General features: G+C 40.4%; 1 protein-coding gene across 2 annotated transcripts in view; it reads left to right on the forward strand.

The window, feature by feature from the left end:
* cog2 (component of oligomeric golgi complex 2) overlaps positions 1-23,940 on the forward strand; it is a 67,330-nt gene that overhangs the window by 15,756 nt on the left and 27,634 nt on the right. For both annotated transcript variants that reach the window (XM_063039927.1, XM_063039928.1), the window contains exons 5-12: positions 324-427; positions 2,822-2,930; positions 4,460-4,639; positions 10,406-10,530; positions 12,374-12,500; positions 14,472-14,611; positions 17,603-17,664; positions 17,786-17,937. In XM_063039927.1, coding sequence (XP_062895997.1) covers positions 324-427; positions 2,822-2,930; positions 4,460-4,639; positions 10,406-10,530; positions 12,374-12,500; positions 14,472-14,611; positions 17,603-17,664; positions 17,786-17,937 — 999 coding nt within the window. The remainder of the gene's footprint in view (positions 1-323; positions 428-2,821; positions 2,931-4,459; positions 4,640-10,405; positions 10,531-12,373; positions 12,501-14,471; positions 14,612-17,602; positions 17,665-17,785; positions 17,938-23,940) is intronic.

Genomic DNA, 23,940 nt, shown 5'->3' on the forward strand with positions numbered 1-23,940 from the left:
AGTGTCAGTCTAGATTATGTGCTTGTTGAACCAAACTCTTCTGACTCAAAAGGAACATAGCCACCCACAGAGCTGCATTGTTAATACCGGTAGATTGATCATAAATTAGAGATGTAGAATATCTATTAACATAGATAGTTTCAGTTATTGATTGATTCTTTTTCAGTAATCCCATCTTTGGAAGTCGGCATTTTACTGCATTTGAGAGTTGCAGAGAACCAAATGAGAATTGTAATGTCTGAATCTTGATGACTAGAAATTGCTTGAACATCAAAAAAAATCAGTAATAAAGATCTCTGCTTTATATGTGTCTCCCTTTGCAGATGTGTGTGTTAAGACTGCTTCAAGTAATACGATCAGTTGAGAAAATTGAAAAGATCCTCCACTCTCAGTCATCCAAAGACATTTCTCCCTTGGAAACAAGTAGGTAAGTGCTAGATTCTCAAAACGTCACAATCATGCATGTGTTAAAGTAGAATAGTGCAGTGGCATGTCGGTCTTGTGTATCGTCTGCTGGCAAGTGAGTTCTATTATGCATAGGTCCAATGTGCTTCTAGGTTTTAGCGCACAATAGAGCAGACCTGGTAAACGTAGGTCTTTCCTGCAATATTGCTGAAATTAGGAGTTGGCAATGGAGATAGGAAGTGAGCGAGTGTACCTATCTAACTCTGTAAAAAAAATCTAACTCTGACATCCACCCTGTACTTTCAGGGTTCAAAAATAGTTTATTTTCTTTCTTCATTACACAAATGTAAAGGAGAACAAAATGATTGTTACTCTGGATCTGATGCTGCATAAAAAGCACAATAAATATAAACAATCCTGTAAAACATAATGTATGTAAGTGAGTATGGCTGTAAATGCATAATATTAACATTAGCTTATATACATAAACTGATTTTATTTTACACCAAGTGATGCTAGGAACAAGAATATCTGAACATAAAAATGATAAAGTGACTAAGTGAGTCTTGGCTAGAGGGACTCTTCTAGGTAGTGGCAGGGCATATGAAAACACAGTAGGGCTTCCAATCACCTTAAAACAGCGGTCCCCAACTACCGGGCCACAGAGCATGTGCTACCGGGCTGTGAGGAAACGATATGAGTCAGCTTCACCTTTCCTCATTCCCTGTCACACACTGTTGAACTTGAACATAGGGTTGCCAACTGTCCTGTATTTGCCGGGACATCCTGTATATTGGGCTAAATTGGTTTGTCCCATACGGGACAGCCCTTGTCCCGTATTTCCCCCGCTAAGGTAGAGCGTTCCTATGAAACCTTTTGTGCTGAAATGGCGTAAAGCGCAGAAGCATTTACCATTAATTTATATGGGAAAAATTTTTGAGCATTTCCAGACCCAAAAAATAACCTAACAAATCATACCAAATAACACATAAAACCGAAAATAAATAACCCTAACATATAGTAAAAGCAGGAATGATATGATAAATACACAGCCTATATAAAGTAGAAATATTGTATGTACAGTATAGTCGGGAAGATGAAGGCAAAACCGATTTGTGGGGAAAAAATCGGTACGTACGTGCATGCGCATGTTATGCATGCGCACACAGGTACTCGCACAAGGCTTCATGGTCATGGTAGCCTTTCTCGGGGTAAACACAAGTGTCCATATTTGACTGCTACTTTTGTCCCTTATTTGGGAGTGAGAAAGTTGGCAACCCTAGCTGTAAAAGACATGTTGAGGTGAGTTTAACCCTACTTGAACACTCCCCCACCGCCGGCTGGTCCACAAGAATATTGTCAATATTAAACAGGTCCGTGGTGCAAAAAAGGTTGGGGACCCCTGCCTTAAAACAATGCCCTCTCGTGGACCCTTGGAGAGAAAAATACAGGTGTCAGGCACATGATCAGATGGTGGGGTTGAAGGGGGTGAGAGTCAGTCATGCAGTTGGGTGGTGGGGAAGAGTGAGAATCATTGTGTTGTTCTGTACAGAAGACAATTAGTTGGATACAGGTTAGGATGCTGCCAATGCGCTGCCTAATTGGAAGGTGTGGCGTCAGCTGTATTTTTAGGTTGTGGTGGGAGTTCACCCACAGGCTTATGAAGAAGAAGTGATAGATGGTAGCGTAGCAGTTAGTACAATCTCTTTATAGCACCAGCGATCACCGATTGGGGTTCGATTCCCACCTCTTTCTGTAAGGAGTTTATGTGTTCTCCCCATGAGTGCGTGGGTTTCCTCCAAGTGCTCCGGTTTCCTCTCCCATTCCATTGACGTATGGGTTAGGGTTAATAAGTTGTGGGCATGCCATGTTGGCACCGGAGACTACCCCCAGCACAATCCTCACTAATTTCAAAGTTCAGAGTAGATTTATTATCAAAATACATGTATGTCACCATATTCAACTTTGAGATTCAATTTCTTGCAGGCATACTCAGTAAGTCCATAATAGAACAATAGCCATAATAGAATCAAAGAAAGTCTGTATCAACTTGGACATTCAACCGGTGTGCAAAAGACATCAAATTGTGCAAATACATAAAGAAAGAAATAATAACAAATAAATAAGCAATAACTATCAAAAACATGAGATGAAGAGTCCTTGCAAGTGAGTCTATTGAGTGAAATGCTTAAATGGCGCATATGACTATATGTTTTGATGTACACGTGACAAATAAAGCTAATCTTTAATAAGATAAATTGGTGGTGGGAGAGTGCTAATGAGGATCTAGATTTAACCTCTTTCTCAGCTATATTCCATCTTAGGCTGTAGTGTACAAATAAGTAAAATGGTGTCTGATTTAATTTGAAGATATCATTGACTTTAATGTGCTTATTGACTTCTTTTCTTTCTTCAGTGCACCCTTAGCTGGTCAGATGCTGGAAAGGATCGGTACAGAGTTTAACCAGTTACATTTTCATGCAGTACAAAGCAAGGGAATGCCTCTTTTGGACAAAGTGAGACCTGTAAGTGTCTCTGCATGTATATCTGGTTTGACAAAATTCAGCAGTGGTTGGGATATCAGCAGGAAACAACCACTTAATTGCACAGCTTCTTTATAAAATCAAGCTAATTTCAACCATAAGGAGAATGTATACAGTATACAGTAGATGCAATTAGTAGAGAACAGTTTGAAGGAATTTGTAAAATTCTGCTGCATGTGGACAATGGAGATATAGTCCATACAACATAGAACATTACAGCACAGAACAGGCCCTTTGTGCCAACCTTTTAACCTACTCTAACTCTGCCTCCTACGTAACCCTCCGTTGTTCTATCATCAATGTGTCCATCTAAGCGATTCTTACATGTACCAGCCACCCTGCTCCTCGCAGGGTGTTCCGTGAACCCACCACTCTCTGTGTGAAGAACTTACCTCCTTTAGTTTCCTTCAGTCACCTTGAAATTCTACCCCCTTGGTCCAGGCACCAATACCTATTTCTTTGTTTGAGTGATCACCATCGCGTCTACAAACAGTTTCATTTGTCACCTAAATGAATGACAAAGTTCCCTTGCTGAATTTCCTCCTGCCCTTTATGATTTTTTTACTTTAATTTATTGCTAATCACCTCTGAAATTTCCAAAGATTTAGAGACTCAAGAATCAGGGTTATCTTAATCTAGCATTGATCATAGAGGGTGGAGGAATCTGGTTTTAAAGAGTCTCGTGGGATTTGGCTGTCATTGCCATTAGTGTTTGTGCTGTGACTGATGGTCCAGCTAGTTTCTTTAAGCTCTCCAGTACACTGGAATGAAGACCTATCACATACACATCCAGCCTGAAATAAATAATAGGAATATATATTTTATTCTACTTATATAATAAAAAGGTACAGAACAATCATTCCACAATCTTGTAACTCATTTCATTTTCCGATCTGTACCTTAACTATCTGTTTCCATAAGACTTAATCAATATTATGGCCACACAAAAGCATAACAACTGCATCTTCTCTGTTTTCATTTGACCCCCTGAGAAAGTGCTTCACATTTCTGCTTCCCTTTGTGTGGAATGATTCCTGATATCATTCCTGACTGAACTATTCCGATGTTAAGCCTAAGTCCCCATGTCTGGGCTCCATTTCCAGAAGAAATAGTTTCTTTCTGTCTCTGGCCTAGCAACTGCTTTAACCAAGTTAAGCACCTCAATTAGCTGTTTGCTAGAATATATATGACTAATCTAATTTTGGGTGTATACTCCTTTAAGAATTATATCATGTGACCAATTACTCTCAATGCACATATTGTTATCTTTTTAGAGTTGAATGGGCTGGAACCAGAGAGCCTGTCTGAGAGTGGTCATTGAGGAAAAAAAGAAATATTCTTTGGTTTAATCAAGTAATTTGTTCATTTAATTTACTGCTAGTAGAAAGTGATAGGCCACCTACCATCACCTTAAGCATATTTTGTCCCTGAGTTTTAGCGTTCTGATCTTTCAGTATTGCACTATTTTTTCAATCCTGAATTTGAGTAGGTATGCTCAACCTTATTTGCAGCGAATAGCTGGGATCACAGCTATGCTTCAGCAGTCTCTGGAAGGACTACTATTGGAAGGTCTGCAGACTGCCAATGTTGAGATTGTTCGTCCCTGTCTACGGACCTATGCCACCATAGATAAAACGAAGGATGCAGAAGCACTTATTGGCCAAGTACTTGTGAAACCATATGTGGAGGAGGTGAGTGAGTGAATTATTATTCCAAGTAACTGAGGAAAAGTTTCATATTTCACCATAAATCTGACTTTTTTTACACACACTTCTGTTTCTATGCTAAGCAAAGCAGCTACTGTGTTTACTTGGAGGTGCATGATAAAGTAGGCCAAAGTCAGCATGGTTTCCTTAAGAGGAACTCTTTAAGGAAATAACAGGCTGTATAGACAAAGGAGAATCAGTGGATGTTGTTTACCTGGATTTTCAGAAGGTCTTTGACAAGGTGCTGCACATGAGGCTGCTTAACGAGGTATGAGCCCATATTACTACAGGAAAGATACTAGCATGCATAGAAGATTGCCTAACTGGCAGGAAGTAAAGAGTTAGAATAAAGGGGCATATTTCTGCTTGGATCCCATTGACTATTGGTGTTCTGCAGGGGTCAGTGTTGCAACCACTTCTTTTCATGTTATATGTCAGTGATTTAGATTACGGAATTGATGGCTTTATGGCCAAGTTTGCAGATGATAGAAAGATAGGTGGAGAGATAGATAGTGTTCAGGAAGCAGGGAGTCTGGAGAAGAACTTAGGCAGATTTGGAGAATGGACAAAGAAGTGGCAAATGGAATTTTGTGTAGGGAAATGTATGATCATGCACTTTGGTTGAAGGAATAAAGACATAGACTATTTCCTAAATGGGGAGAAAATTCAAAAATCAGAGGTACAAAGGGACTTGGGATTCCTGTTAACTTTCATGTTGAGTCAGAGGTAAGGAAGGCAAGTACAATGTTAGCATTCATTTCTAGAAGACTAGAATATAACAGCAAGGATGTGATGCTGAGGCTTTATAAAACATTGGTCAGATCACCCTTGGAGTATTAAGAGCAGTTTTGAACACCTTATCTATGAAAAGATGTGCTGGCATTGGAGAAGGCCCAGAGGAGGCTCGCATGAATGATTCTAGAAATGAAAGGGTTAATACATCAGCATTTGATGGCTCTGGGCCAGTACTTGCTGGAGTTTAGGAGAATGAGGGGGTGAGGGATCTCATTGAAACCTATGGAATATTGAAAGGCCTAGATTGATGTAGAGAAGCTGATATATTCTTTAGATCTTTAGCATAATGTAATTAGCAGGCTAAAGATATTATAAAACAAGGCTCCTGGCTAGGTCAGGAGTTCAGTGGTTCTCTCTCCTTCACTGCTCCCACTGGATGATCTCTGTGACTCTTGGACCACGTGCTCACCCTGACCAGCTACCACTTCCTGGGAATCACCTTGTACTTCTTCCTCCCCTCCTCCGAATTTCTTACTCTGACTTCTCATCTTTTTTTTCTAGTCCTGCTGAAGGGCCTCGGCCTGTCCTGGCCTGCTGAGTTCCTCCAGCATTTTGTGTGTGTTGCTTTGGATTTCCCGCATCTGCAGGTTTTCTTGTGTTTGTGATTATACTACTGGTTAGGAATCTTAAACTAGACAGCAGAAACAGAAGTACTCAGTTGGATTACTTTACATAGTTTAGTAATCTGTGTGACGCATTTCAGAATTCCCAAGCTGTGTGGGTTTAGAGGAGATACTTACATTTATTTTTGTAATTACCTTTCAAAAGGTTGGCATCCAAGTAAAAGATGAGATGTTATATGGCAAGTAATGTGTTTATCGGAAGATACTTATGAAGTATCTTTATTTACAAAATTTACTTCCATAGGATTAAAGTGGCTATTTGAATATAAAATTGCCTGAGGAATCTTTGACTTCAGAAGAACAAAGACTACTAAAAGTGCAGACATTTTCCAGGGAGTGTCTAATCTTGCGGTGTGGATTTTAATGTATTTTGGAAACAGAAGTGGCACCATAAGTTACATTGTACATTTTTTAGATGTTTTAGAAATAAATGAACATTGGCATGCATGTACACATTCTTGAGTCAGTCCAGGACATGATCTAAAAAGAATTAAGATATTTGACAGGATTTCAAATTTTGAATAATTCTGGGGAGAGAAAAAATTAGTAATGGAGTAAATTCTCCACAATGACATTTGAAATCTAATTTTGCTCTGACATGAGGTGTGACTATGGGAGACTGATGACGCAAGATAAGTTGAAACGGCTGTTTGAATGGCATACATAGTGCTTAGTTTTATAGATAAAACATTGTCTTAAAATTTAAGAAATCATGTTTTATAAAATAATGCAGTTGTGTTTAATATCTGGGAAGAAGGTGGCATAAAGTGGATAAATGTGGAAAGGTGTAAGGTTACTCAGTTTGAAATAAGGAAAAATCAACACGTGAGTAAAGTTAGTAATTTGAAAGGAAAATTCTAGGTGGGTTTTTACTCCAAGGGTGTCAGAGTATGAGGGAGGATGTCTCACTGGAAATGCAGGGAAGTACTGCTCCATTCCTGAGGGAAGGTTTTGCTTGGTTTGAAAACAAGTCAGCAAAAATATGCTAATTTGAATTTTGGGAGTGAGGGAGTAATATTGCTCATTGTTGCCTGGAGTTTTGAAGAATTAAAGATGATTTGATTGCAATATCCTCAAGCATCTTGATTGACAGTGGATTCTAACGGGCTACCGAAAATTTTAGAATTAATGGATAGAGTCTCAATATAAGGAGCTGGCATTTCTAGCTGAGTTGAGAAGTGCCTTCACTCAGGACCGTGGATGTTTGGAATCCATGATGGTAGTGGGCAGTATGTTCAAACCAGCGTAAAATAATTTTTTGGCAAGAGTAATAGGGAATGTGGATCTGAGGTATATTCCGTCTGGGTAGCCTCCATCCTGATGGCGTGAATATCGATTTCTTCTGGCAAGAAGTTTTTCTCTCCACCCCACCCCCTTCTATTCCCAACCCTGGCCTTTTACCTCTCCTCGCCTGCCTATCACTTCCTCCTGGGTCCTCTCCTCCTTCCCTTTCTCCTGAGGTCCACTCTCCCCTCCTATCAGATTCCTTCTTCTCCAATCCTTTACCTTTCCCACCCACCTGCCTTCACCTATCACCTTCTAGCTTGTATTCCTTCCCCTCCCCCCATCTATATATTCTGGCGTCTTCCTCCTTCTATTTCAGTCCTGGAGAAGGGTCTTGACCCGAAACATCGACATTTCTAATGACACTGTCTGATCTGCTGAGTTCCTCCAGCATTTTGTGTGTGTTGTTTTGGAATTGCAGCACCTGCAGGCTTTCTCCTGTTTGTTATCTGTTATCGGTGGAGTAAATGCAGCAGAAGAGTAGTGCACTGCACAAATGACCCATGTTCAATTCCTGCTGCTCTCTGTAAGGAGTTCATGCGTTTCATCCCATGACAGCCTGGGTTTCCTCTGGGTGCTTTGGTTTCCTCCCACGTTCTAAAGACGTACAGGTTACCAGGTTAATTGGCCACATGGGCGTAATTGGGCAGCGTGAGCTCGTTGGGACAGAGGACTTGTACATCAAAATAAATTCGAGGAGCTGTATGCTGCTGCCTGATTCTGTTTCCTACTTTAAAATGTACTGTCTGAAAGGATGGTGAGAGCAAATTAAAATAATTAGTTCAGATTTGGGGAAACAAATCATTGTTTGTTTTCCCAACCTGAACTAATTCCGTTTTTCATCAAGTTGATGGTGCAGAAGACTGTGGTGCAAGGAAGCTCTGTAGTTTACAACAGGAATTATCTGTAGATCAAGCAAGATTGCTTATTGAAGTGAAGCAGGTTCAATATTACAACAATTGTAAGAAATCAGAGTCAGGTTTAATATCACTGGCATTTGTCATCAAATATGTTGTTTTGTGGCAGCAGTGCATTGCAATACGTAATAAAAACTATAAATTACTGTATATATGTATATATATATATACTGTGTGTTAGATATATAATGAAATAAATAATGCAAAAAGAGAGCAAAAAATAGTGAGGTATTGTACATGGGTTCATTATCCATTCATAAATCTAGGAAGAAGCTGTTCCTAAAATGTTGAGTGTGTGCCTTCATGTTCCTATACCTTCTCCTTGAGGGCATGTTCTGGTTGATGGAGGTCCTTCAAAGATTAGGCACATTTATTCATATTTATGGGAAGGATGTGGAAGCTTTAGAGAGGGTGCCAAGGAGATTTATCAGAATGCTGCCAAGATTAGAGGGCATGTCTTATGAGGAAAGTTTGGCGAGCTAGCGCTTTTCTCTGGAACGAAGGAGGATGAGAGGTGACTTGATAGAGGTTAACAAGATGATAAGAGCAAAGGTTTTATTTATTTGGTAAAATAGTGGGGAGTAGATCCTTCTGGTTCTTTGAGCCCTGCTGCCCCAGTAACCCCTGACAAACCCAATTAACCCTAATCTAATCACGGGACAATTTACAATGACCAGATAACCTCCCTGCTACATCTTTGGACCGTAGAAGAAAATGGGAGGATGTGGAGGAAGCCTACACATCCCACGTGGAACATGTACAGATACTCCTTACAGAGGATGCTAGGATTGAACTCCAAGCTCCAGAATGCACCAAGCTGTAATAGCGTAACACTAATCACTACGCTACAGTTGCGCTCGATTGTGGACAGCTAGGGCCTTTTTCCCAGGAAGGCAATGGCTAATATGAGAAGGTGTAATTTTCAAGTGATTGGAGGAAAGTATAGGGGGTGGGCATGTCTGAGGTAGGTTTTTTTTTACAGACAATGGTAGGTACGTGGCACGCGCTGCCAGGGGTGGTGGTGGTAGAGGCAGATACATTAAGGACATTTAAGAGACTCTTTAGATAGTCACATGGATGAAGGAAAAGTGGAGGGCTATGAAGGGTTAGATGTACCCTAGAGTAGGTTAAAAGTCTGGCAGAACATCATGGGTCGAAGGGCCTGTACAGTGCTGTACTGTTTAATGTTGTATGTCTATGTTTTATTTACAAATTTATTGCCAGTAGACATTATAATTAAGGACTAGTGACCTTCAAGACACTATAATTTCTCACTTCGTTATATAACTGATTGTTACTGTTTCATGTAAGGGCACCCAGTAGGTGGCTAGCAAACACCTTGAAAAATCCAAAATTCCTGTGGCTTACTGAAGCACATTCTTCACTGTATCTTTCCAGCAAACTTGCTTTTCTTGTCACCATATGTGAAGAAGTTGCATCTGTTTAACTTTATTCTCTTCAGAATGAAATATTTCCTAAATGTAAAAAACACATTTGGAGAGCTGATGAAAGTTATCTACTGAATGTGGATCATTGAACAGTACAGCATAGTTCAACCATTTAACCTACTGTTAAATCAATCTGACCCTTTCTTCCCACATAGCTGTCTATTTTTCATTAACTATTTCTAATGTATTTGTCTCTACCACCACCCATAGCAACATGTTCTACGCTCCTGCTACTCTCTGTGTAAAAAAACGTACCTCTGACACCCCCACTATATTTTTCTCCAAACACCTTAAAGTAATGCCCCCTTATATTAGCCATTTCTGCCCTAGGAAAAAGTATCTGACTATCCACTCAATCTGTGCCTCTTAACATCTTGTACACCCCTGTCAAGTCATCTCTCATCCTCCTTTGCTTCAAAGAGAAAAGACCTAGCTCTCTCAACCTATCCCCATAAGACATGCTCTCTGGGTGGCCATTTAAATAGTTTCCTTTAATTTTGTGACTTGATGTCTTGATTCACGTTTAATTATTTTAAAAGTCGCATGGCAACTGGAACTTGCCTACATTTGTATTTAATTCTGAAGAACCATTTTATTTTTAAAAATGTAGCCATATTGTTGGATTCGGTAGCTTGTTAACAAAGTTTTTGTTAGCTTAAAAGTTAAGAATATTTCTACTTCCAGGTAATCAGTGAAGAATTTGTGCAATCTCCGGCAAATGGTCTTAAAAAGATGTATAGCAAACTGCTGGACTTCATTCCCAACCATTGTCGCCTCCTCCAGGTGGTGACTGGAGGAGCAATAACTGGGTGAGTTATCTGGAAATAAAATGCTCCTTTGAATCCTTACATAATTTGATAAGATGAGCTTCAGGAAAAAAACTGGTGACGTAAAATGCTGCAAATGCTAGAATCTGGAGCAACAAATTCTGGATGCTAAATGAACTCAGTCTGCACATTTGTTTCTACTACCAAAGTGCATGACCATGCATTTTCCAACGTTGTATTTCATTTGCCACTTTCTTGCCTATTCTCCTAATCTGTCTAAATCCTTCTGCATCCTACCTGGTTCCTTAATGCTACCTGCCCCTCCACCAATCTTCATATCATTTGCAAACTTGGCAACAAAGTCATCTATTCCATCATCTGAAAATTTGATATACAGCATAAAAACAAGTGGTCCCAACACCGACCATTGCGGAACACCACTTCTGGCAGCCAACCAGAAAAGGATCCTTTTATACCCACTCGCCGCATCCTATGTATCAGCCAATGCTCTAACCATGTTAGTAACTTTCCTGTAATACCATGGACTCTTAACTACGTAAGCAGCCTCATGTGTGGCACCTTGTCAAAGGTCTCCTGAAAGTCCAAATATGTAACATCCTCTGCATCCCCATTATCTATCCTACTTGTAATCTCCTCAAAGAATTCCAACAGGTTCGTCAGGCAGGATTTTCCCTGAATGAAACCATGCTGACTTTATCCTATCTTGCCCTGTGTCACCAAGTACTCCATCACCTCATCCTTAACAATTGACTCCAACATCTTCCCAACCACTGAGGTCAGGCTAACTGGTCTATAATTTCCTTTCTGCCGCCTTCCTCCTTTCTTAAAGAGTGGAGTAACATTTGCAGTTTTCCAGTCCTCTGGCACCATGCCAGAGTCCAATGATTTTTGAACAATCATTTGTAATGCCACCACAATTTCTTAATGCTACCTCTTTCAGAACTCCAGGATGCAGTTCCTCTGGTCCAGGTGACTTACGTACCTTTGGGTCTTTCAGCTTTTTGAGCACTTTCTCTCTTGTAACAGTAACTGCACCCACTTCTCTTCCTTCACACATTCCAACATCAGACGTACTGCTAGCGTCTTCCACAGTGAAGACTGATGCAAAATACTCATTTAGTCCATGGTCAAGGGTTTCCAGTTGTTGTTCAAACCAAACATGAGAATGGGGAAGAAATGTGATCTAATGACTTTGACGTGGAATGATTATTATATGGGGATGGTTTGAGTATCTCAGAAACTGATAATCTCCTGTAGTTGTCACACACAACAGCCTCTAGAGTTTACAGAGGATTGTGGGAAAAAGGAAAAAACATTCAGTGAGCGGTAGTTATGTGGGTAAAAATGCCTTGTTAATGAGAGAGGTCAGAGAAAAATGGCCAGACTTGTTCAAGCTGACAGGAAGGCAATAGCAACTTATGGCAGTGTTGTGTGTAAGAGCATCTCTGAGCACACAAGACAAGAGTCTTAACCAGAGTCTAAACTGGTTATGTTTCGACACTAGCAGGAAGCTGCACAGTAGTTTCTGATAAATGGTTTGATCATTCATATTGGGGTCAATTCTAACTGCACCATCTTTGGTGCCCTTCTAAACGCAGCTCCACATTTTTTACCTCAAACACAATGTGGAAGAAACTAGCCCTGTGCAAATGTGGCACAAATGTGGCTTAAATTTCTGCTGTGTTAGCAATGTTTTGTGTGACTAGAATTAATCATACCTTCAGCTGCACACAAGAGGAAAATTAATCCTGAACTATGCAAATAGGACCTTTGTTTAAATGCCACAAGTAATCATTGTATGCATAATTATCATAAAAAGATATTCTTTATTCCAATGCCTGACTGCATATATTCTGTCTTCCAGTGATAAGAACAAAGTGATTCCAGGATATGATTTTACAGTGAATTCTGTCTGGCCAGAAATGGTGCGAGGTTTAGAGGAAAAATTGCCATCATTATTTAACCCCGGCGATCCAGACACATTCCATGAGGTAAGCAGCTATCTACAACTGTTCCTATTTCAGTAGTAAAGAAAGAAGCTTGCATGTACATTTCTGGTTTCTCATTGTCATAAATAGAGTGGACAGGCAGAGACTTTTTCAAAGAGCGAAAATAGCTAATATGAGGGAATATAACTTTACAGTATTTAGAGGAAAATATAGAGGGGATATCAGAAGTAGATATTATATAGAGAGAATGGTAGGTGTGTGAAATGTGCTGCCAGGGGTGGTATTCGGTGCAGGTATGGGTGAGAAGGGTGAGATTGGTCTTGGAGAGGGTGACAGGATCGGCACAGCATTGTGGGGTGAAGCATCTGTACTCCGCTGTACTGTTCTATGTTTAATGATTTTGAATGTCCTTAAGTGCTTTACAATTGATTCGTAGGATTGCCTAGCACTTTTGGGCATCAGCTCCGTGCTAACCAGATCTCTTGGCATCCAATAATGCTAATTCGGTTTTGTTCTCCCCACATTCCCATCATCTACTCTGATTCTACTGTTCATCCACATATACTGAGGCAGTTTACAGTGGCCAATTAACCTACCAATCCGTGGGTTGTGAGAGGAAACTCATGTTCTTACAGGGAGGAGTAACTCTACATAGTCAACACTGGAGGTTAGGACTGAACAGGCAGTGCTGGAACAGCTGGCTGGAGCACCACCACCAGCTACACTGTGCCGCCCTCATGCTCTCTATAGTGTTGTTGCTATTATAATAATGGGAAACATGGCAACTAATTGGTGCTCAGTTAGGTCCCAAATCTTGAGGAGCACGCGCATAATACTTGGCACTTTGTGTGTGTCCCACAAGTTGTCATTGTGATACAAGAAGTTGTTCATCAGTTTTAGTGATGTTGGTTGGTCATCAGACCTTTATGGCCTTTGTTTTATTTCTATTGGAGATGCAGATTTGGCCTTTTGTATTTTATCTGATCTGACTCTGTAGCATTTCCCCTAGTACTGCCTCAGTAATATAATGTGAAATTTTGGTTTCAAAGCTGAAGTAACAGGACTTTTATCCATTGAGCTAAGGCTCGTGTCCATGTAAATGAAAGAAGTTTCAGTGGAATATTCACAGTTGGTTTGCTGAACATTATGCTTATACATCATGGTTCCTTCTAGAATTATTAATATGTGATTTTTTTATTATTAGTCACGTATACCTGCTGACATATACAAATAAATACCTATTAGACAGACGTTAATAAGGATAAGTTTGATATATCAGGTAGTGGGATCTTTCCTACAATACAACAGTGCTTCAATATATCTCACTGGGTATAAAAGCAACTTATGTATTTTGAGGTTATGATGGGCACCACTGTACTTATTTCTTGCTCTCCACCTTTTCCTTTTTCTCCTCATTTTTAGTTATCAAGCATCATCTGCAGTCTTGTGGTGAGACATGTAGTGAGATTGTGCGAATGACTTGGCAATCGTTCATGCACCTGTTGTATCCTTGCCTCTCTCTATTATTGTTACTTCATCCGATTAATTTTCCAGCTCTCTCTGCTTCTCCTATTCCGTCCTCATTCACATCCCTGCTTTCCATTGCTCCACCATTGATGGGTGTTCTTTAGGGCACTGAGGCCACAAGCCTGTGAAATTCCCTCAATAAACCTCTTCACCTTGCTCCTCCTTTAAGACACGGCCTAAAACTTACCTTTTTGATCTCTTTTGACTTGACCTTGTGGGCATGCTATGTTGGTACCAGAAGCTCGGTGACAATTGTAGGCTCTCCAGCGCAACCTCTCTGATTTGATTTGATGCTAACAGTGAATTTCACTGTAATTTTGATGTACATGGGACAAATAAAGCTCATCTTTATCTTTATAAACACTTTGTTTAATATTGTACCAGTAAAGTTCCTGGGTCCATTTTTTTTTTACTAATTCAAAGTTATTTCATAAATGCAAGTTGTTAGAACCCCCCTCTAACCATTCCCTATATTAAATGTTCCAGAAATACACAATTACAATGGAGTTTATTAGAAAATTTGAGTGGCAGTGTGCATCTCAAGCAAGTGTTAAAAGACTACGTTCACACTCAGCATACCAAAGTTTCCATGGCAAATGGAACCTGTCTGTCTATTATCAGATCCGGTAAGTCTGTGTTAGTGGATTACTTTCAATCGAGGTAAATGTCATAAATGAATCTTCTGTTTTCTGTGAACTAATACTGAACATTTGAAGTAGTTTAAGCTAAGGAAATTACATTATATAGAGATATGATATAGGTAATTAAATGCATTTTATGAGGTATTTCAGTTTTGAAGTGAATGTTTAGCTGATTTTCACAATACGAGTCATATTGTAAAAGTGTATTTGATATGGTTGTCTGTTGTATCCAACAATGTCAGGAGATTTTTAAAGTGGGAAAGTTGTTGCACTGGGGCATTTCCACTCTCTTGACCTCGGAAGTTCATGTCCTGTGGTATGAGTGGTTGTTACAACTGGGGCCTTCCTTGGTTTCAGTGGATGACCATGATTGCTTCTGTGCTTCGTCATGTCCTTCGCTTGCCACAGAGCGTTGCAGAACCACCTTCCTAGTTGATGGACCTTACGGTTGATTTCATCCGTACAGCCCATCAGAGCTGACTTCACATGCTAGGATAGGCATGTATGTCCCTACCTCACTGGGGTATGAGATTGGTTTAGCCCGCACGTTGAGGCAGTGTATCGGGGTGTGGCCACTGTTACATGCAAACAGCCACTTGTAGCCACAGGTGAGAGCTGAGTGTCTGGTGGGGACCAAGGGTAGGTGAGCTGCCCCAGATAGGGCATGACAAGCCCTTTACCAGAGGTGCTACCCCTCCCTAGACACCCCATACGTGCTTTAGTATGTTCTGGGCGCTGCCACTTTGAACAATATGTTTACCTCAGTGGTGCGACAGATAATGCTGTCTATACGGAGTGTCTGTGTTATCCTTGTAATCACATGGGTTTCCCCTGGGTGCTCAAGTTTTCCTCCATGTTCCAAAAATGTAGTTGGTAGATTAATTGGTGACTGTAAATAACTGTAGTGAGGGTGGCCAATAAGGGAACTAGGAGGGAGTTGATGGGCAGATGAGAATGAATGTGAAATGGGTGGAGAATGGGATGGAAGGGATTGATTTGAGAGCTGCGTAGACAAGTTGGGCCTCCTGTGCCAATAGAATACACAAATATGAATCTTGAGAATCAAACCAGGACTAAAGATCTAGCCATGGTGCTGGATTGCGTAAAGTTGTTTTGTAAGTGCTGGAGTATAGATGTGAACTAATCAAGGCTATTTCCACAAAGAACAGTGAAAAATCACAACTAAGTCCTCAAAAGGTAAAGAAGGTTGTAGTCAATTGAAATGAGCAGGGCTGAGATAGGTTTACTTTTTAATTAGACAGTGTTATTAGGATTGCATAACCATAGTACATAGAACATTAAACAGTACAGTATAGAAAAAGGCTCTTTGGCCCACAAGGTTGCACTGAACCAAAGAAATTACTATTTAAAAAATAATTTGGGTCAGTACATCATGTGTCAAAGGGCCTGTACTGAGCTGTACTGTTCTATGTTCCATGCATGTTTTAAAAGACAACTAAATTAGTCCCTTCTGGCTACACAAGTCTATATCCTTTCATTATTTACACATTAATATGCTTATCTAAGAGCCTCTGAAAATTCACTGTTGTATTTGTCTCCACTACTACCCCTGCCAGTGCATTTAAGTAATTTAGATTGTTTAATGTTATTTCCAGCCCTTAAATGTAAAGGAGAACAAAATTATTCCGGGTCCAATGCAGCGCAAAAAAACCCACAATTAGATAAAGGACGCAATAATAAAAAACCACAGCAAGTAGTCTTTAAGTACATAAGATAGCTTTTTTATGTAACCCTCAGGTCCAGCCAGCATATGTTCGCCTAGGGGAAGACAGCTTCTGGCCCCACCAAACTGAGAAAACTCGTTTGTGTGGATGCTGCTTGATGTGTTGCCCGGTTACAAATCCGAACCGCAAAGTATCAGACGGTACACCATATGCAATTAAACTTTATAAGTCCTAATTTGAGTATAGGGTTAGTAAAGAAAAGAAAAAGAAAAAGGGCCCATTTTGCAGAAAAAAGTCAAATGTGCACATTGGAGTTTACTGTTTGTCCACCATCGACCTCCTCCGAGCGTCGGTGACCTTCCGACCCTTGCTCCCCGTCCACTCCGTCCGGTGGCCTACCTGCTCTTTCCACATGCATCTTGTCTCTTCATCTCTTGCCGACAAAAGACTGCAAAATCCCTGCTTCCAGACCCACAAGAAAGAACAACATCCTGCTCATTGGCTAACATACATTCCAAAGGCCCCGTTATCTCTAGTCATTACCCAAACATTGCTGCTACAGGGAAACCATGACCTTAGCAGTGGAACATCACAGAGCAGCCATTACATTAGCAGTGAAACCTTACAGCGCGTTACAACTACACAGATAAATTGTACGTACGTAAAGTGACGGTAGGCACAGGAGTGTCTGTGCATAAGGTGACTGACAGGAAATGATAAAGTAGTGGTGGTTGGGGGTGTGGAGGGGTGGGTTAGTGGGTGGAGATGTTGATCAGCTTTATTGCTTGGGGAAAGTAACTCTTTTTGAGTCTTGCAACCACCACACGTGTGTGTAAAAAGAAAAAAACCTTGCCCTGCATATTTCCTTTGAACTTACCCCTTAAAATCTCTAGTACTGGAGTTTTTGACTCTGGGAAAAAGAAACCGACCCTCTATTCTATCTGAGCTCCTTGTAAACTTAGAAACTTAGAGATCAGATTTTCCCTCTGCCTTCACAGCTCCAGAGTAAATAATTTATCAATCAGCCACAATCTAATTGAAGGGCAGAAGGTAAAGCTTTCCTCTGCTCACATGGTAAGAATGGGCGTTAAGAATAAATTCTGTGGCTTGCACTTAATAGACATCAGGAAACTTGTCAATAGGAAAAATATGGAATGAAAGAGAAACCTGACCACTGTCAAAAAGCATGTATATACTGAATATTTTTTCATGTTTTTTTCGTTGAGTCGATACACAGTTCAAGAAACATTTGATCTTGTGGCTATTTCTGTTTTATCTAATCTTTTCATAGATTCAAAGAAATTGCAGGAAATTTGGAGGCGGCTTTGTCTGAAGGTTTGAAGGAAGCACCAGGTAATTACTTTAGTTCCAATGGAAGTATTTTAAATGAAGAATAAATGGAGTTAACCTCTTCAAAACATAACAAAACCAGTTCAAAGGTTTGTACTAACAATGTTTGATTTATTTGACTTAGATGGAAGCGATTTCAGGCTTCAGGTTACTTGCATTTTGTGGCAGAACCTTATGAAATGCTGGGATGATGGTATCTACCTTCCTCCACTGGCTCACCGTTTCTGGAAACTGACACTGCAATTGCTAGCACGTTACGTTAAGTGGGTGGACGAGGTGAGTGGCCCTTTTCTTTACCCCTTCAAGTTCCTGGAATCACAGAAAGGAGGTGGTACAGGAGCTTGAAGACACACCCTTGACATTAGGAAGAGTTTCTTCCCCTCTGCCATCTAATTTCTGAACAGACATTGAACCCATGAACACTACCTCACTATTTTAATTTTGTTTACTTTCTGTACTAATTTAATTTATATATAGATAATAGTAAGAATATATTTCCATATTGCACTGTACTGCTGCTGCAAATTTCACGACATATGTCAGTGATGATAAACCTGATTCAGATTCAGATTTGGAAACATCCTGTTGTCACGTGGTTATAGTTCAGATTGGCAATGTTCTTGACGGAGGAGTGAAGTTACTCAATTTAAATGTAAATATGGTTAGTCATTTATTGACACAAGCATCTGATACTCAAATTTTTGAATTGACCAGCTGGTTGTTTAAATTCTGTGAAGATCCAGTGACTGCTTTTGCAATTTCTTATCAGTCCACGCTTAGATTAAAGCAATAACTTAGATTTACATGGAGCTTGTAGAATATCCTTAGACAAATAGATTGATCTCAAATTACTTGTTGAGAATAAGGAAAACAAAAGTGATTTATTCATTTGTTGAATGGGTGTGGATGTTGTGGAAGTTGCCCATGAGTTTGCCATTTCAGAGCAAGACAACCATATTAGAGGTTTATAGTTGCCTGTATTCCACACTGGGTAAGGATCACACATTCCGACTGTGAAAGGGCATTAGTGATTGTTACAACGATCTAGAAGTTTTGTGGTTGAAGTCATTGATACTAGCTTTCTGTAAAATCTGCTTCATTTATTAACTGCCATGGTAAGATTTTTCTATCTGCGTCAGTTGTCCAGGCCTATGGTTGTGAGACTGGTAATGTAACCACAATAGAAATTTTTAAAAATACAGATATTGGAAATCCAAACCATGTTCTACAGGACAAGCAGCATACAGGGAGAGAAAAATAGAACTGAATATTTCAGAACTGTAGTCCTTCTATCAGCATTGTGATAGCAAATTACTGTTGTTTTCTGTATTATAGTAGCAGAGGTACTTCAGAGAATACAGCATACAGCTTTTAATGCTGCTGCCTCACAGTTCATGTAACTTCTGCTCAGTCCTACCCTCCAGTGCTATCATTGTGTAGTTAATAAGAAAAGGATTTAAAGACTCTCTATACCCTTGGTACAAAGTTTGCTTTATTTAACATAGAATGGAATGTTTGCAAAGATCAGCCCTTCTGCAAATGTTCGTTTGCTATAATTCTTTGTTATATATTATATCACTATAATATTCTATATATTCTGTGGCACAGAATGGAAGGGGGAGAAGAGGCGAGCTATTATGATAGGGGATTCTTGGCTAGGAGAACAGAAAGAAGGCTTTGTAGATGAGAACGAGATTCCTGGATGGTTTGGTGCCTCCCGGTGCCAGAGTCAGGGATGTCTTGGATTGCATCCACAGCATTCTTAAGTGGGAGGATGAGCAGTCAGAGGTGTGGTCCACTTTGCTACCAATGACATACATGGTCAGGGTAATGAGGTCCTGCAAAGTGAGTTCAGGGAGTTAGGTGCTAAGTTAAAGGACAGGACCTCCAAGGTTGTGACCTCAGGATTGCTACTCTTACCCTTTACCACGTGCTAGTGAGACCAGAATTAGGAAGATCATACAGTTTAATACATGTCTAAGGAGTTAGTGCGGGAGGGAAAGATTCAGATTTTGGATCATAGGCTCTTCTGGGGAAGGTGGGACCTGTATAGAAGGGATGGTTTGCACCTGAACTGGAGGGGGACTATTATTGGAGAAAGAGCAATTTTGATGGTATCAGAAAGGATCTGACAGGTGTTGATTGGGACAGGGTTGTTTTCTGGCAAAGGTGTATTTGGTAATTGGAAGATCTTCAAAAGTGAAATTTTGAAAGTACAGAGTCTGTATTTTTCTATCAGAATAAAAGGCAAGTTTAACAGACTTATGGAACCTTGGTTTTCAAGAGATATTGAGGCCCTGGTTAAGAAGGTGGTACATCGCAGGTATAAGCAGGTAGGAACAACTGAGGTTCCTGAGGAGTATTAGAAATGCAAGAGAAAACTTAATGAAATTGGGAGGGCTAAAAGGAGACATAAGGCTGCTTTAGCAGACAAGGTGAAGGAGAATCCTAAGGGCTTGTATAGATATATTAAGAGCAAAAAGATAGCAAGGGCAAAAAATTGGTCCTCTGAAAGATCAGAGTGGTAATCTATTGATGGAACTGAAAAATGTAGGAGAGATTTTAAATTGACTTCTTGCATCTGTATTTACTCGGGGTGCAGACACAGAGTATACAATTGTGAGGAAATGCAGCAACTCTATATAGATTACAGAGGAGGAAGTGATTGCTGTCTTGAGGCATATTAGGGTGGATAAATCCCCGGAGCCTGAGAAGATATTCCATCGGACCCTGTGTGATGCTAATGCAGAAACTGCAGGAACCCTAGCAGAAATATTTAAAACATTCCTAGCCACGGGTCAGGTGCTGGAGGATTGGAGGATAGATAATGTTGTTCTGTTTAAGAAAGGCTGTAAGAATAAGACAGGAAATTACAGGCTGGCGAGCTTGACATCAGTAATGGAAAAGTTATTGGAAGGTATTCTAAGGGATTGGATATATAAGTATTTGGATAGATAAGGGCTGATAAGGGATAGTCAACATGGCTTTGTGCATATTAGGTCATGTCTAACTAATCTTATACAGTTTTTCAAGGAGGGTACCAGGAAAGTTGATGAAGGAAAGGCAGGGTATACATGGACTTTAGCAGGGCTTTTGACAAGGTCCCGCATGGGAGGTTGGTCAAGAAGGTTTAGTCGCTTGGCACTCCAAATAAGGTAGTAAATTGGATTGGATATTGGTTTTGTGGAAGATGCCAGAGAGTGGGTGTAGATGGCTGCCTCTCTGACTGGAGGCCTATGAATGGTGGTGTGCTGGGTCTGTTGTTTGTCATCTATATCAATGATTTGGATGATATTGTAAACTGGATAACAAGTTTGTGGATGATACCAAGATGGGGTGTGTGGTGAACAGCGAGGAAGACTTATCAAAGCTGGCAGCAAGATCTGGACTAGCTGGAAAAATTAGCTGAGAAATGACACATGGAGGTTAATGCAGACAAGTGTGAGGTGTTGTGCTTTGCGAGGACCAACCAGGGTAAGTCATACACAATGAGTGGTAGGGTACTGAGGAGTGTGGTAGAGCAGAGGGATCTGGGAATACAGATCCATAACTTCTTGAAAATGGTGTCACAGGTAGATAATGTCATAAAGAAAGCTTTTGCACATTGGCCTTCATAAATCAATGTATTGATTACAGGAGTTGAGATGTTATATTTAAATTACATGAGACGTTGATGAGATCTAATTTAGAGGATTGCGTGCAGTTTTGGTCACCTACCTATAGGAAAGATGTAAATAAGATTGAAAGAGTGCAGAGAAAATTTACTGGGATATTGCCGGGACTTGAGAATGTGAGTTATAGGAAAGGTTGAAAAGGTTAGGACTTTGTTCCCTAGAATATCGAAGATTGAGGGGAGATTTGATAGAGGTATACAAAATTATGAAGGGTTCAGATGGGGTAAATACAAGCAGGCTCTTTCCACTGAGGTAGGGTCAGAATACATCTAGAGGTCATGGGTTAAGGATGAAAGGTGAAATATTTAAGGGGAACATGAGGGGAATCTTTTTCACCCAGATGAGAGTGAGAGTGTGGAATGAGCTCCCAGTGCAAGTAGAAGATGTCGTGTCAATTTCAACATTTAAGAGAAATTTAGATACATGAATGAGAAGGGAATGGAGGACTATGGTCTGGAAGCAGGTCAGTGGAAGCAGATTAATGGTTCGGCACAGTAGATCAGGGGTCCCCAACCTTTTTCGCACTGAGGACCGGTTTCATATTAACAATATTTTTGCGGACCGGCCGGTGGGGGGGGTGGAGGGGGGGATAGGGTTGCCAACGAACAAGAGTAGCTGTCAAATACGTTGGGTTTACCCCAAGAAAGACTACAATGACCATGAAGCCTTGCGCGGGCACCAGTGCGCATGCGTGTATGTGTCGATTTTTTTTCTACAAATCGGTTTTGGTGATTCTGTCGGGGGGGGTGTTAATCATGAACGCAATATAAATGATAAGTGGCTAATACACTCAATTTCGTTTCTAAAAGGGTTTATCTAATGAATTTAATATTAAACACACAGTGCATATTTTCCTCGCATGAATATAGCGATAAGTCAATTATCAGGGGAGCTTGAAGTAAGTGTTGAACGAACTTCCAGTAGAAGTGGTAGAGGCAGGTTTGGTATTACCATTTAAAGAAAAATTGGATAGGTATATGGACAGGAAAGGAATGAGGGGTTATGGGCTGAGTGCAGGTCGGTGGGACTAGGTGAGAGTAGCGTTCGGCACGGACTAGAAGGGCCGAGATCGCCTGTTTCCGTGTTGTAATTGTTATATGGTTATATAAGTCAATAGCATCATAACATTTTAAGTAACGTTTGGATATTAAACACACAGCACATATTTTCCCCATATGAACATATAAAATTATTGCAACACACCAATATCGCTGAATCAGTGGGAGCCCTGGGCTTGTTTCCCTGCAACAAGACGGTCCCATCGAGGGGTGATGAGAGACAGCGATACTCGAAGGGGGTTCCTTATGTCCAGTCTATTCCGCAATTTAGTTTTCATTGCATTCATTGCAGAGATATGTTGGAAATGGAAGCAACGTTTTCAGTGCTTTCGTGGCTATCTCAGGATATTCAGCCTTGACTTTGATCCAGAATGCCGGCAGAGGTGTTATGCCATACATGCTTTTCAGCCCGCAGTCATTTGCAAGCTCGAGGAATTGATCTTCTTCCCGCGCTGACATGGATGACGCGCGGGTCATGACCTCGCATGCATTCAAGCTCAACAGTAGGTGTGACAGGGAATGAGGAAAGGTGCAGCTAACTCATATCGCCAAATCATATCGTTTCCTCGCGGCCCAGTGGTTGGGGACCGCTGCAGTAGATGACCCGAAGGGCCTGTTTCTGTGCTGTTGTATTCTATGATACTATGACTCTTTAAGGTCAGAGTGAATACAAGAATATAGTGTAACTGCAATGCTTTTTAATTCTTAACATCAAATACTTTGCCTCACAGGTTGTTTTGCTTATTAAATACACTTAGTTTTTGATTTCACATTTTAATTATCTGATATAAAAAAATTTCAGTGTTATATAAATTTCAGTTCTGTTATCAAGCATCTTCCCCCACATTGTCAGCTTGCTTTCGGCTTGCCATCTGTCCCATGACTTCCAACTGTGTTGATTAATCATTCCTGTAGCACTCTATCAAAAATCTTTCTGAAATCTAAGCATACTGTGTGCTTTGTCAACAAAGTCTGGCATTTCCTGTGGAACACCAGTAAATCTGTTAGGTAAGCGCGTCCTGGCAATCTCTTGCATGCATTCACCACCCGACACACAGTGCATTTATATCTCAACAGCTCTGTAAACTGAAGAGCTGTTGCAATCGCATATATTAAACAGTTTGATTTATTTGCTTCCTCAAGAACCTTGGAGTGGAAAATTGCTAACTTGTTCTCTGAGCCTTTTCTCCAGAATTACTTGGACTAGCTCACTGCCCTCTCTCAAATGGTCAGACCCCTTTCATTTGCTCTTGAACCCATTTTGGTTTCTAGCCAGGTTTCATTTCGCTTTCCATTCCTGCAGCACACTTCCCTGTGTCATTTCAGATTCTCACCAAGCATACTACTCTGTTGTTGCATCCTTTATAGACCACCAACTCAATCTGTCCAGACCCCTTTGAATTTGTAAACACAAGAGATTCTGCAGGTGCTGGAAATCCAAAGTAGCACACACAAAATGCTGGAGGAACTCAGCAGGTCTGGCAGCACCTATGGAGAGAAATAAATGGGATGAAGGGTCTGGGCCTGAAATGTTGATGGTTTATTCC

Source organism: Mobula hypostoma, chromosome 2 (assembly GCF_963921235.1).
Source record: "Mobula hypostoma chromosome 2, sMobHyp1.1, whole genome shotgun sequence".
In the NCBI taxonomy this organism is placed as follows: Eukaryota; Metazoa; Chordata; class Chondrichthyes; order Myliobatiformes; family Myliobatidae; genus Mobula; species Mobula hypostoma.